Consider the following 15598-nt stretch of genomic DNA (forward strand, 5'->3'; position numbering starts at 1 on the left):
TACTTTCATACCGAATTATGCCATTTCTTTGTTTACATAATGGCTGTTTAAACGTTGCGCTGTTATCCTTGCTTGAATGCTTAAGGGATGAACATGTGACTTATAGTCGCATTAAATTTGCCAATTACATCTATTCTTAAAATTTTTCACCTCATCTGATAGTCTTTGTAAGTCTGAAAACAATTTTTTTTTATTTTTATAATTCAGAATAGAGTAGTTCCGGTAAGTTTTAATTTAACATGTCACACTAGGAAGTTGAAAATATTTAGCAAAACAAATTATACGTTCAGTAACCGATAACACATGCAACCCTTACCCACTATCGTGTATTTCTTCTCTGTCCAACGTTATCCAACGTCGAATTTCACTATCACTGTGATCACCCCAGTAACTTCTCCCACATCACCCAACCGAACCAGTAATGGACTGATGATAAACGATTCGCCGTTGTCAGGATAGCCTTTAAGTGGTGGATTTTAAATTTAGATTTATTGACCATAAAGCATGCTGGTTATGTAGCAGAGACACCCGCAGAGAAGATGGGTGTGTCCGGTGTGCAAAAAAACAAACCCCACGCAAGGTGAATTATGTTGGCCAAGGTAATTTTCATGCCCGTTTAATGGGTAAGCTTCGACTCTCGCTGTCGTCACTTGACGCCATCGTAAGTTCCGGGAGCTTCATTCATTGGATTTAGTTTTCTTTCAATCAACCCCCATAAGATCAATGAAAACAACACTCCCCTCATCAGTAGCTTTCAATATTCAGTTTTCTTCTTTATCAGTTTATACTGTTGCGCTCTTGTTACAATGTCTCCGTTGTTTTTTTTTCTTGTTTTGTTTGTTTCTGTTTCGTGATATATATATTTATGTATACGTATAATAGCTTGTTCTGCTTGTTCTCATCGTGAAAATACACACACACAGACACACATACATGGTTTTTTATATATAAATCAAAAGTAACAAATACAATATTACTTAAAAGATTTTACATAAAAATTGATAGTACTTCATCGCATATATGTTGTGTTGCGTTTGTTTGCTTTAGATTAATTCTTTCTTTTGCCTTGTTTTGCTTCTTCTGCCATCCACTTTCATCCATTCCGTCCGTATCATGTGTTGTAATGTTTTACTTGATTTAGTTGTGCGTTTTACTCATATATGTATAGCTTTTATCTATCTTTTCATCTGTTTTTTTGTGCGTTTTCTGGAGCATTCTTTCCCAACCGTCCAGAAACATTGTTTTTGGTTTCTTTTACATTGTTTTTTAGTTCTTTCTCGATTAATTGTTTGACTGTGTACGATCGCCGTCAATACATACACACAATACACATTTTCACGCGACTGTCTAAAAGAGTGTTGACCTTTCTGTCACTGTTCACCGTCTACGGTAATCTTACCGGTAACTAAAATCCTGCAACTATCATACCCACTTATGCTATAACGAGTCTCAAACCACCGAAATTGTGCGGCCTATGGCCCAACCGTAAAGCCGGCCCTATCTCTACCACATATAATTTACCTGGATGTTTTTGTTTTTTGTTTTGTTTTGTCTCACAGCTGTATTACGGGGCAGGTGGTGTCAAGCAGTTGTTTGAACGGTTGAATTGATTCAGAAGCATCGTGGTCGACCGTGGGGTTGGTTTTTCTTTAGTTTTGCAAGAATTCATCATCATCAAGGACCAGCCTTAATCTCTCATGCCAGATGAGATACGTTATCTAGTGTTACACTCTTGCTGCTTTCAGGTGGCGATATCTGAGGCTCGTAGGTGGGCTAGAAGGGCCACTTACACCCTTTGGTTTTGCGCATGGTTCTATGGCAATGGTTTTACTATTTTTTTGGTGTGGATTTACTACATTGTATCCAGTTGGCTTCGCTACGCAAATTGTGACTATTCGCTTCGGCGTACGACATCAAACAATTGAATGTTACTATTTATACGGCGTTTTTTTCTGTGGTTTCTCTCTGTTCGACATGTTGCTTATGTTGCATGGTTGCGGTATAGATAGGACAACTGCTATTTACTTCGTCTATTGATATCTTAAGTGGTTACATTTTACAACTATTGTTCTATGCAGGATTAGCTAGGAGATGTGCGTAATGTTTATATGGTATTTTCCTATTTCGCTCCCGATTTTTTTTTTTCGGTCATAAAGTAACTAAGCACAGCTCACTACTCATGGCTTGTAAAACCAAAAACCCTCAAGCTCAGTAACTTCCCGAACACGCTGAGGAACTAAATCAGTTTCTTCGAATACGCGCTCTCTGTCGGTCGCTAAACGATCTCTCAAAAACGCAAACGATGTTTGTTTTGTAATGTCATGTTACGAATTAAACAGCCAAACGATTTATGAACATTTGCAAATCCAATTATTACCACCGTATTGTAGTGTACGAATAAATAAAGTCCAAGAACGGCCAATGTACAAGGTAGCTTTGAAAACCAGATCCAATTGTTTGTCCAATGTGTTCCTGGTCTGTGCGTACTGCTACCGTGGCCACAAAACCCACTTAACCTAACTAAACAATAATTAACGACAATTTAACGATCACAATCAAATAGCAGAAGAGTTCGAAAATAAACGAAAACCAAGGGGGAAATCGTTCCGTGGGCTTCCTTTCAACGAAATAATGCTTCACTTTAGCCGCTTTTTGAGCGATGACTGTGCGCGATCTCTGTTGAATGCAGCGAGTTGCATTCGCGATCGAGTCCAACCCGGGTAACCCCCCAAGCGGTTATAGATAGTTTGTACCGAAAACAAAGCTAGCTAACCGATGAAAATATATCAATTTAAGTAGTATTATGAGCAGTACCAGTGAGCCTAACACTATCTGCTAAGCGCTGCACAGTCCAACCGACAGCGCCGCGGTTCATCCCCAGTGTTCACATTTACCCTATGAAGGAAGATAATCGTATCGTACATGCAACTACCGCAACAGAACGAAGGTTAGGACCGTGTCATTGCTCCGTGTTGTATTACTGCGCCCGAAAGATTGATTGCTAAAGTGCGGTTTTTTTTTCTCATATTGTGCCTGCTTGCTTTGCTTTCCGAAGCTATTTTACATGCAGCACGCCTTCTGTGGTGTGCGAACTCTTACAGCTATTGATTCAATTCAACGGGGATAGGAATCTCCCGCCCCCATGCTACAATGGCTCTGTTAACCTTAGAAGATGTGCGACGGGTGTGGATTCAATTCACCGCTCGCGAGCGGATTCTTTATCATTTAGCTGTGCGCTACCGAGTGGTTATACGCGTGACTTCAGTGGTGCAGTGGTGAGAATATGCACGCGAATAGCGGTGCCATTCGTACGCTATCATATGAACACAACTCGTTATCTAACGTTCGCTTGTGTTGGGAGATTCATTCATCTAAGCAGGAAGCGACCTGTCTTACATCCTTGTGCGTTTTACTGCTTCAAATCGAATTGCTTACCATCGTGTTCCGCGTTACCGTACGCTACCGACGAACGTTCATCCCCGGATCGATCGCTGCCCGACCGCAGCTTCAGCGTGATCAGATTGTGGCGGTTCTCCAGCGCCAGTGCGAGGTACGAGCCACCGCTGAGAATTTCGCACGTCGTAATACGCTCCTCCGGTGTGTACACGGCCAGCAGGTGGCCACTATCGAGCTGCCAGAGCCGTATGGACATGTCGCGCCCTTCCTTGTCGCTGGAGAGTAAAATTTTGCCAGTTGGATCTATCTTCAGCAGGGTCACCGGTGCACTGTGGCCCACCAGCGTACTTCGGCAGTTACCTAAAAAAAAAACCCCAACCAAAGCAATGAATAAAACCCACCCACGAGCGTGGGGAACGCTGTCCACCTACCGGTCACCAAGTCCCAGATTAAAATTCTCGCATCCTCCAGCCCCGCAATGACGCAGGTGTTGGTCTGCGAGATGGCCAGCGATACCGTGTTGCAGGACGGTTTCCACTTCTTGAACAGTGTGCCGCTCTGCAGATCGTACACCACGATGAAGTTGGGGCTCGGTTCCGCCAGCTCCTTCGCCACCACGCACACGTACGAACCTTCGTGCGTGATGGCGGACAGCGAGGTGATGAAATCATGGTGCGGTATGCGCAGATCGTACAGCAGCTTCTTCTGCGACAGGTGCCACACCAGCAGCGGGAACGGTTTCTGCGTTTCGTCACCGCACACGAGTATTCTGGAGGAAACAGGATAGCATATATGTCACGCATCTCTGGAGGTGAGTAGCAACATCGGAAAAAAACCCGTACCTTCCATCGCCCGACACAAGGAGTGAGTTCAGGAACCGGTCTTCACCCGCCTTGAACGTGGTCACACAGTCACCCGACTCGATGTTCATCAGGTTCACGTACATGCGGTTGCGGGACAGGCACACCAGGTGCGACGGATCGTGCAGCCCGAAGTATGGCATCTTCTGATTCATGACGCCCTTTAGCGTCACCCTGAACATGCCCTCGTTCAGGTCGATGATGCGAATCTCTCGGCGGCACAGTACCGCCACACCGTAATCACCCACCGGACAAATTGCGGACGGTTGCGGAACTCCCGTCAGGGTCCGTACCTTTCGACATCTGGTTTGATAAAAAAGGGCCATTATTAGGAAAAGTCTTAACGCCGGCCAGCTTACTTGACTTACTTTGCCACATCCCACACACAGATTTCTTCCCGCTCTGTGCTGAGCGATATCACGAAGTATCCCTCGATGCTCAGGTTCATCATCAGATCGAACCCAGCATTCCCGGGCTTGTCGCCTGTTTGCTTCCCCCCGTCATCCTTACCCTCAGCCGGCGTTAACCGCTCCAGAAACGGCACAGCACTGTTGTCGATCGTCTCAAGCCACTGCTGCACGGTCGCACTGTTCGCGTACGGTGAACCGGCACGTTGCCGCTCCGCCACCAGAACCGGACGCAGCAACGAGTACAGCTGATGGCCGTCATAGTTGAGCGCCTTAAAGTGCGCCTCGAGGAAGGACTTTAGCAGCGCGACATGCGTACCGGCACTGGCGGCCCCCTCCACCAGACAAATATCGTTTAAAATATGAACACATCCGGTAGCGATCAGTTTGTCCTGCAGCCAGGCGAGATCGGTCAGGTACGGAGAGTTGGTAAAGGTGCTCTCGGTCGCTACCGCATCGAGCTTGTACTTGTGGTAGGGTAATTCGACAATCTTCCTGTAGTTAAAACTGAAATTTCGCCCGATTAGCAAGACAGCTTTTGTCCGTGGTGCGGCCAACTCACCATCGCTCTTTGCCCTTCTGGTCGAGAAACGCGTTCGGTTGCGGCTCGTAGTAATCGTACAGGATGCGGTGCGCCTGCCTAATGTCCGCCTCGTACCGCTGTTCCGCCACCTGGCGCAGCGTCCTATCGACGACGATAATGTTCTTATTGTGCAGAAAAAGTGGTCCCATCTTCCAGCAAAAGTGCGTCCACAGTTTTGTTGTTGATCCTGGGGAACAGTGTGCTGTAGGTCAATCGTGCGCCTGGGGCAGTAAGCATGCCACTTACCGGTAACTAAATTAGAGTTTCTTATAAGTGTAATGATTTCCGTCTCGAGCAAACCTTCCCGGGAGGCTAGCAGCAGTGACACGATCAGCCTAACGATGGCGGCAGTAAACTTCTCCTCCAGTATCTCGAACACGCGCTCGCTGATGTGCGATACGGACGTGTCCGAAAGGTTGGTGATGCCAAGCCATCCGAGCCACCAGAGAATCTAAAGAAACGAAAGACCATTTGCGAATGCTCAGTACATGTTGACGACCGGACGACTGGCGACCACAGGAACACACCTTCGCTTGGATGGAAATTTTCTCGCCCGACTTTTTCCAACACTCCGGCAGCTGCAATGCACCGTTGGCGGCGTAAATGTCGCCACCCCCGAAGCACAGCACATCTTCCCACTGTTCCTGGGTGAATGGGGTGAGACACAGGAAGCAGCTATCGTCACCGATCCGTTCCCGTAGACGCCGCAGCACACCACTGTCGGCATTCGCCAGTTCCTGACCGGTGCCGGCGGTGCTGACCGTCAGCACGAGCTTCACGTTGTCCAGCAGCGTCACCGGCAGCCAATCGAGCTCCTCCACATCACGCAACGCATCGATCGAATCGATCAGGATGGTGATCTGCTGCTTCGAGCTCTCCAGCAATGACTTCAGCACACCGGCGTATGACGGAATGGTCTGGGAAAGAAACAAGTTTCAACAAACGACTCCACGGCGTCGAACTCCTTCCATCACTCACATGCTGGCAGCGTGTCGGCACTCCCTTAATTAATACTGATATCTGCTCCGTTATCGATCCCAGCAGCCCAGTTACGTCCGAACTTTGCATGGTAAGGTTCGCATATCTGTAAGCATCAACCGTAAAAAAGGGCACCGAGGTTAGGGGTTCCATCGTTTCGGCTGTTCCGACCGCGCATTACCTCATCACGAGATGGGACTCCGGCAGCCAGGTGTGCAGATTTTGGGACAGCTTCGCCATGAAGACGCTCTTGCCCGCACCCATCGAGCCGTACACCACCAGCGGTTTGCCCCGGGCCGACGTTAGGTAGTCGCGGACACGCTCGGTCGTGCTGAAGTTGGCGCAGTTTTCATTCAGCACGCGCGAATGGCGGTTCACCTCCTCCAGCTCGCTGAGCAGCCGCCGGTCGACGCCGTACGTGCAGTGCGGTATCGCGTACTTGCTCACGTGTTCGTCGACGATCGCATCTATTTCATGCGCCAGACAGGTGTCCAGCAGCGTACCGAACTGTTCCTGCTGCTGTTGGGCAATGTTGGCCGGGATGCGAATGATGTGCTTCTCGGACAGTTGATTCTACATTTGGGGGAGCATAAAGAGGGAATCCAATAGAGTAATGTGTGGACATCTTCTGGACGTTACAAAGGCTTTTACCTTAAGATCGTTCTGTATGTTGGTCAACCTTCGCACCATTTCCGCCTCGACAGAGGATAATCCTTCCGATTTTGGTGCCGCTACAGCACTCTGGATCCAGATGCAACGCTTGGATAGCTCTTGGCTGATCAGCACGGTGTTGTTGATTTCCTGCGGGAATAAGAACATTAGCTATTTAATGGAGATGTTCGACAAAGACGGTAAATCTACACACCTGTTCAACGACGGTGGTTAGGTAAGAGTCACGCAGCTCTTTCGAGAATATGTCAATCAACGTCTGCAGCAGCGACGCGAGCTCCTTCTGCGATTCTTCCGTCGACAGTGCCTACAAACAAAGCAAATGTTCACTACAATCTGTTACGGGACGGTACCGGTCCTCCACTAGGTGCCCCATACATACCGGTGTGGCGGTAGCATTCAACCGATAGCACGCCGGTTGCGACTTGTCATCCAGCACGTACCACTTCTCCAGTAACGCACGTTCCGCCGGATTCCGCTCGGCCATCTGCAGTGCCGCCACAAAGTCTTGGCTTTCGATCGTCAGCGGTAGCAGCGGATCGCCCAGCGTACCGCCAAGGAACAGCACCGGTATAAGGTACGAGTCACAGGACTGGCGTGCAATCTCCGCCAAACAGTTAGCGGCCAGCTCGTGGCCACCCTGTGCCTCGAGCGGCCCACTGAACCATTTGTTCACATCGAAGCTGTTCCCTTTCGGCTGGTGGACATGCAGATCGGCCACGTGCAGCTCGAACCCACGGCTTTGACATTTCTGGTTCAGCGTCTTAAACACCTCCCGCAGCATTGCCTTCTCCGCCTGGAAGCCTGTGCGAAAGTGGACAGCATTGACCACAAATCAATCGGTTGTAATAGGTTACGGTTTCACGAATCAATCGGCTAGCAAGCCGTAATCCCAACCTTACAACCGCTTTTTTCCCAACTCTTTCCTGTTTACTCTTTTGTAATCTACAGCCTCGTCATCTCGCATCCCTCGCAGCGTACGCTCAACCGAACCCGGAAAGGGTCAATTCGATCACCGGAGGATATTACGTCGGTTTCAACGACCGGTCGGGTCACCGAAGCTCACTGAACCGTGACATAAGAGGGGGGTACACTAGCGGAAACTAGAGCGATGCTGCCGGCTCTATAAAAAGCAAAAATAAACTAACCAGTGCAAATCCGGACCGTAATTGACATAAGGGAATCAAATCCAGTAGGTGAACGTATCGACATCCCCCCGAAACCCGCTAACGTTCCGATCCCGGAAAGCGATGAAAAGGGTTGTTGTTGGTTGGTGGCTAAACGTTGTGCCAAATGGAGACGAAAATAGGTCAGGTCAGGACATGGTGCTGCAAGCCACATCGAGCACATATTCAATATTGGATTTAGTTTTCGCGTCCGCTTCTTAGCCAAGCTGTTGCTGTTTCCCAACGCACAGTGGAAGGTTTATAATGACGCGAAAGAAAAAAAAACTCCACGGAAATTTTTAAAATGTTTAAAATGTAAAATGTTTTTTAAACTATTAAGAACTTCAATAAAGCTAATCATAACTGTAGGAAAGATAACCTAACATTATCAGACATTCCGAACAACTCGTTAGCCCATAAACATATGCACCGCACTGTAGCGTGCAGTAGACTTACCATCGTCCGCGGCCAGTATGTAAAGGACGATCTTTTTGTACTTATCCGTCCGCCGATTGGTTGTCGGTTTGCCGTACAGTGGTGTTAGGTTTTGCGGTAAGTTCTGATGCACTAGCGGTATATCACATGGTGGCGACACGGTCATCGGGCTGTTCGTGGTGGAATCTGTTGGAATGCGGGGGGACAACAAATTGTGATTGATAGGTTGGTTGATTGGCGATTGAAAAATTACTATCTTCGACACTAGGTGGTGGTTTTTTTTTTTTTGTTATTGCACGTGGCACATGTTGGGGTGCATTTTTTAAACGGTTAAGGGTTTAATACGGCGTGGAAAATGTTACAATCTAAATAAATTCTTGAATTTAATTTTTGCATTCAAATATATTTTGTAATCCTTTATGAATTATGCTCCATTTATTAATCATTACACACCACCATAACTCAAAACCATTGCTATGAAATCTCCCCACCGTGCACCAGCTAGCATTAATTATTCATCTTACCCGACAGCGTCATCGATTGCACGTTCTGGAGTGCTTTCGGCTGTGCTCTCGCCCCATCAGCACCGCCCGCGCCAGCCACATTGGACGAGTTGCACCCGTTGGTCGCGTTGGAGCTGTTGGAGATTTGGCCCGTGCCGGATGCGTCCGATGTGACTTCCGGCGCCGCCAAGGGTGCCTCCTTCACATCGTTCACCTTGCCCTTTCCCTTATCCGCCAGCTGATAAGAGGGCGATCTGAAAGTATGGTGAACCCAACAAGAAAGGCATTACAAACTAATTAGCACGGCGACTGTTTATAACTTCGTAGCGTTATACAAGCTCAGCTCTATTCTCATTGCCTGAAAGTTGGCCTCTGTTTTAAATACACTTCAACTGGCAAATAAACATCGGCGCGTGATTGATGCGTGGTGCAAAAAGAGCTATCTATCTGCTTACGGCCCTATGGTTACGGCGAATACCAACGATCCGGATACAGTGGCCACGGAAATTAAATATTATGTGACTAGTGACGGTTGACGTCAAAATTCAGCAGTACACTCGACGTCACCTTTCGCCAAGATCAACAGCGGGCAGTCGATGCTAGTGCCAACGTGCTTCTGCATCAATAATAAATCTACGGCGCACTCAACCGTCACTCAACACCATGCGTCTCCATTATGGGACGGAACGGTAAATGAGCCGATTTTTTGAACAGATTCAAATGAATCGATATGGGATATTGGATTTACGTATTACTCAATGTTTATATAAGATATTTCTGGTCATAATAAACTATTCATTTTACTATTTCTACAAGTTTCATAATTATTATTAAAAAATCATCATAAAACACCATGCGTCTCCATTAGCAAAGACACGTGCGCTTATATTCAGCATCATTTGAAACGGTATCAGAATGAAGCTTTGTTTATTAAATCCTTCATCGAACCACTATTCTCCTTTTGTTTAAATTTATCCAACACTCACTCCTGCACAGCAAGCACATTGTAAGGGGAAGCTTGAAGGTTTACCGCATCGCAGACACACAACCACATGTTGCTACGGGGTCGCTTATCGCCAACAGCAATATCCATGCCCACCTTCCGTATCGTCACGTAAATCATCACCCCAGCACCGGGTAAATATGGTTATTATGGTGGCATAAAATTTAATTTTCCGATAGTATGTGTCTCGCCTCATCAGCGCGCACGGGTCTAGAAAAAGAGAACGGATCGATACCAGGCAGGGCCCCCCCCCTCGGGGTCGACCAGGCCCATATGCACCGATGTTCCACCGATGTGTGAATAATGTTTGCCAACAAAGGCTGTCTGGTTGCATTCTGTGACACAAGGCACACGGTAGCGCTACAACATTAATGATCGACGTACCGCTTTACACAGCGCTTTCCTTTGCTAAAGCAATTACGTTTGATAGTTTCTGTGTGCTCTGTTTGCTGTTGTTGTTTTTGTTTTACATAATTTAAATAAACATGTAACATTTAAGGTTAACTGATAATTTGTTCACCTATTTTTTCCCGATACTTACTCTTCGGATTTTTCCGACACATTATCCTTATCCTTTTTCGTCTGTCCGGAACTACAATAGTTGCCCATTTTACACTATGAACCTCTCTCTTTCTCTCTCTCTCTCTCTCTCGTTCTACATACACACGCGCACAATCACACACACACCCAGAAAGACTTGCAGAAAGACGCTAGCGTCTCTATTGCCGAACACTTATCACTTTTTGTGCAATTATTTCTTCGCTTCCATTCGCTACTATTGTGACGCAAGGTGTGTTTGTCAGATCAACCGAACTCGGAGCCAGTGTTCCTTTCGCTCTACTGTGCTGGGAGTCTTCATCGGTACCATTGCCCCGTTAGCAATGATTTGGCCGCCTGCATCGAATCCTTCCGTGCCGTTGCCTCGGTAGACGAGCCCTTATCTGCACCGTTGCTCCACACCGGATGCATTATGTACACACCAAACCCACACATACACACACAGCCACAGGATGTTCACTTTAAACTTTTATTTTTATTTAATCACTACCCGACTACGGATACATCGAAACCGAAAAACCATCACGGTACACGTTGGCGTTCCGTCGTTAGCTTCCGGTATGGTTTAGTGTTCTACGACGATGGGTTCAAACACTTGGACGTTGTGATTTTCCACACAAACACACATACACACACACACTTTGAACAGGACTCTCCGTCATCAGAAGCGATCGATTGGACGAAGCACCGTTTCCCGCGCGCTGCCACTGCCACTCACGAGACGCCCACCCAGATGGACGAGATTCGAAGCATTCCGAGCTAAATGCGTTCAACACTTTAACGTCATTTTTCACTTCTTTAATTATCACTCGTTGGCCAGGACGATCAAACGCGTTCCAATTTGTCTGTCGTTTAATCTATTTATGTTGCGATGTTTTTTTGTTACCCCTCCCCAACAGAGGCACACATTAGGTCTGCGAAGGGCTGTGGAATAAAGGTTGAACGAGCTCAGTACATGGTACACCTTTGAAGGATGGTTACGCTTACACTAATTGCTCTTATTGATTTAATTAACTTCATAATGCATGTGCTCACAGGCCGTACAATAAAATTATGGATGGTTTCATTGAATTTATATTAACTCTTCTTGTAGGAAACAATTATGCGTAGACGTAATTTAGATGTATTGTATTTAGATGTAATAAACACATTTTTTATAAAATTTTAGAACATTATGTAAAAATTTATAATAAATACTTATTATATTTTAAGTTTATGTGTATTTTGATAGCAAGTAATAGATATGATTAGCGTTGGAACTAGTGTTGTGCTTAATGAATCATATGAATCATATGAATGAATCATATGAGGAGTCAAGAATCGACTTTGGAAAGATTCATGAATTCTAAGAGCAATGGCGGATCAAGTCCTTTGGAGGCCCCTTAGCAACTGAAGACGGAAGGAGGAAGGGGAGAGGAGCATTGTAGAAAAATTCCATTGAGATCATGAATTTTACAGGATTCATGAATCTGTGGCATAGATATTAATTCGTACAAAGGTCCTAAGGACGTTATTATTAATGAATACTAATTATTGAAAGGTTTGAATAGAATAGCTAGCCGTAAACAATAGAAATACACGAATAAGCTCCATCCAAGTAGCTAAGAATATTCAGAGGGTTCCAGACCATACGAAGATCATCAAGAACTCCGAAGCTTATCAGATGGACTTTCACGTATATCACACTCCACCTACTGTCACTAATCAAACACAATCCAGGCAGCCTTATCGATGCGTATGCATTAAGTTTGCTTACAACTTTAAAACCTCAAGCTCATGTGATTATCACCGACAGTGGAGCTGCCGGGAGCGGGGGTGGTCGGTTTTACACGCTCGTGAACTCGCACATATAATCACGCTCGTCGTGGAAATGGAAGGCTTAACTGTTTGCACACCAAGCAACTATGCAACAAAGTACCAATTTCTAACAATGCACTCGATACAAACTAGCGCGGGGTTATGGTTGCATCGCGGACTGCGAATGAAAGACCAACACATCCATTTGGAGGGGTGGCAAGCGGGGAAGGTGGCTTTAGGTTGATATCTGGCTGTGGTCGCGTCAACAGCAGTCACAGCATATGGGCAGCACCGATAACCGTTCGGTAGATAAACCTAGTCCCCAGCGCGCTACACACACGCCCAACCCCATACACACAACTTCCGTAACGCCACCTAACTAATCTAATACAGCCGAGGCTGGTGAGTGAGTTTTTGGTTCTGGCCAGCAGCATCGCCGGATTCAATTATAGCAAAACCGACACTTGCCAATGTGCCGCACTCGCGGTGGGCTTACACATTACCGTCGGCGATAAGGATGTGAATGTGAGGAATGGATAAGCAACTGTTTACTTTTCGAAAGCCACTACACACGCAAACAAACACAGCGTGTTCGGGCGGCAATGAGCCAACACAGCTGTTGCACGCCTGTGTCGCACGCAGCGAAAACGGGGTGCTAAACCCGGTGCGCAAACCTCCGCGTCCCGCTGTGGAGAAGTGTTTGAAATAGATTGACTGCAGCAGGCCGTGGACGACGGTACGGTGTTCCAGTGTGGTGAGATCACAGCAAACGAATTACGGTGGCGAGCGCGCTCGAAACGAAGCGTTTCGTGCGGTGAATACTAAATAATTACTATCCGTCGCCAAAGTGCATCACTCTGCCATTCAGGTCGCCCGTGCGCTGCTGGAGGGTGTAAAGCAATCGAACCACATCAGACACACAGTTCACAGCTCACTTTATAGCAAAACAGTACAGGTAATTGAAAAGAGGGGTCCGTTAAGCACCAACTGCATGAAACTGGAACCCCGAAACACCCACCACAGCACACGCAACAAGAACAGAACCGCGTAGCGTAGCGCGTGCAACACGTCGACAGTGCGGCAACCCGAAGATACGTGTGCAACCGTACATCAGTGCACCGCGGACAACTGTGCGAACAAGCGAAAGAGAGTCCCACCGACACCGTTGCGACCACTATCAGGTCAACTAAAACACTGACCTACCGATATCCCGTTCCCCCGTCTGGTCGTGTTGTCGCGCCTCCATCACCAACGACGCACGCGAACAGAACCATCTTATTGCTTCTGCCCTGCTGTTAATGTGTTCGTAACGGGAGAGCGAAACGGTGAGAGCGAGAGAGAGAGCGGTACACAAACACACACAGTGTCCAAAAATATAACGTTCCGTGTTCGCGCTAAACGGACGCGATTCATCTTCGCGTTGGACATCGTAGTGTGCTGTGGTTGTGGTGCAGAGTGTGTGCTTACCCGTGTGTGCGCGGTCATCTATCGAAACCAATTTACCATTTGACGACATCTCGCGTCTTCTAACTCCCGCACCCACACACGGACACACCAACGGAGTGGTTTGGATGCAGCAATCGGTCCCGCAATTATGAGAGCACTTGTGCGGTGCAAAACAATCGTCCAAGCGGTCAAAAAAAATAATACCATAAAACGGAGAGCGCCGTGCGTCACCGTGTACAGCAAATGCGCTACACGACATCGATGACGGCATAAGAATATGGTTGACGATAATTATCACCGCCCGATCAGCCGATGAGTTGGCTGTTGACAGCGGCTAGGTTGCTGGTCCATTGCCAAACCCCCCGTTGCACATTGTGCCGGTGATGTGGCGGATAAATACCGTACGGTTTGTGCACACAACCAACAAACGATAAAATTACAATTGATCCCAATCGACGCCAATGACGCTAATGCTGCAACGTCACAACCTGTCCAACCGTTCAGCCGTTTCGGACGATGCAATCGGTCCCGGTGCCCCTTGGGCGCTTGTTGCTTCTCCGCTGGCTGACGACGCCGACGAGACAATTAAACGACAGTCCGGACCCGGTTTGGTGGGAGCGTGTGGAAATGGGATTTGAATGTGATAAATTGTTTAGTGCCTGACGATCATCTTCTGTTTTTTTTTATTTCGTGTATCGAGCGATAAACGAGGATTGGAAACTATTTTTTTAAATAAATGCTAAATAAATGAATGAATGAACATGGTGATCTCTGTAAGGAACAAAGAGGATAAAACATTTATTATGCTTTCCTTGATACTATGCACTCCATTGGACCACTCTAATGCCATGATCGACGTGCGCTGATGCTGAAGTTGTACGACACAGCTCTTGCCTTGGCGTCACTTTTCACGTCCAAAATAAAATCGAATCACTGGATGGCCACCAGAGACTTTCCGTCCCATCACCCCCTACCACCTCAAACCATTCCAAACCGAATCGGATTCTCTACCCCTTGGATCCTATTCTTACACATGCCGCGCACGACACTTTTCCCTCGGCTAATAATAGCACGCAAGATAGTTGGTTTTGGATGACTTTTTTTCTGTGCTGTTGCTTCTTTCCCCAAACTGGAACGGTGCTTTGTAACGTTTCCACTAACTTCCCCTTTTGTTTACCCCCATGCCCCCCAAAGCTGCCCTATCTATCGCAGGTGTTCGATGTGTTTATGCTGTTCTCGCGTACTCTGTTTTGGCCCAGTGTTAGGCTGATGATAGATGCTCCCCCGGTTGAACTTTTTGTGTTCGCTTCGTATTCGCTCCTCTTCCCACACTCCCTTTTTGGGTTGTATGTTGGACGGACGAAATCGTTATCTTGTAAGTTGTTAACTTATTTCTGTCTCCTTAAGTCATGCGGTTGAAGTTTTTATATTTATACATCTATCGAACAAACCAACCGCAACGCGTAGGACAAGTAAAACAACTTTAAGAACTTCAAGAATTCGCTGTAATTTTAACTCCTACATTAAAATGAATGGCTGAATTTTGTTCGTTTTTTTATGTTTATTTATACGTTTTATAGTTTTATGGTTATCTTTCGTTATCTATCAAAAACGTCGTTTGAGGAACTTCCTAAAAGATCTAATTCCTACTGGCTAAGACAAGTGCAATTGAAACACTTTGCTTAAAGATGAAACATAATTTATAGCATAAGTAGACCAACGCGTAATCTGTACTATAATAGTTCCCATGCCCTTCGTAGGTTGGTCCTCTGGTGTATTTGATAGCGGTGCCGGTCT

At 46.6% G+C, this 15598-nt stretch overlaps 1 protein-coding gene across 1 annotated transcript; it reads right to left on the reverse strand.

The window, feature by feature from the left end:
- Positions 1-3409: 3409 nt before the first annotated feature.
- LOC128711809 (uncharacterized) lies at positions 3410-10609 on the reverse strand. The gene is made up of 15 exons (XM_053806696.1): positions 10542-10609; positions 9019-9251; positions 8516-8680; positions 7276-7697; positions 7090-7200; positions 6876-7025; positions 6406-6797; positions 6225-6330; positions 5774-6163; positions 5493-5697; positions 5226-5433; positions 4625-5170; positions 4239-4559; positions 3828-4165; positions 3410-3756 (listed from the first exon to the last, which is right to left on the reverse strand). Exons 1-15 carry the CDS (start codon positions 10607-10609, stop codon positions 3410-3412), a joined length of 4002 nt encoding a protein of 1333 aa, XP_053662671.1.
- Between the last annotated feature and the right edge of the window lie 4989 nt (positions 10610-15598).

This window comes from Anopheles marshallii, chromosome 3 (assembly GCF_943734725.1).
Source record: "Anopheles marshallii chromosome 3, idAnoMarsDA_429_01, whole genome shotgun sequence".
Taxonomy (NCBI): Eukaryota; Metazoa; Arthropoda; class Insecta; order Diptera; family Culicidae; genus Anopheles; species Anopheles marshallii.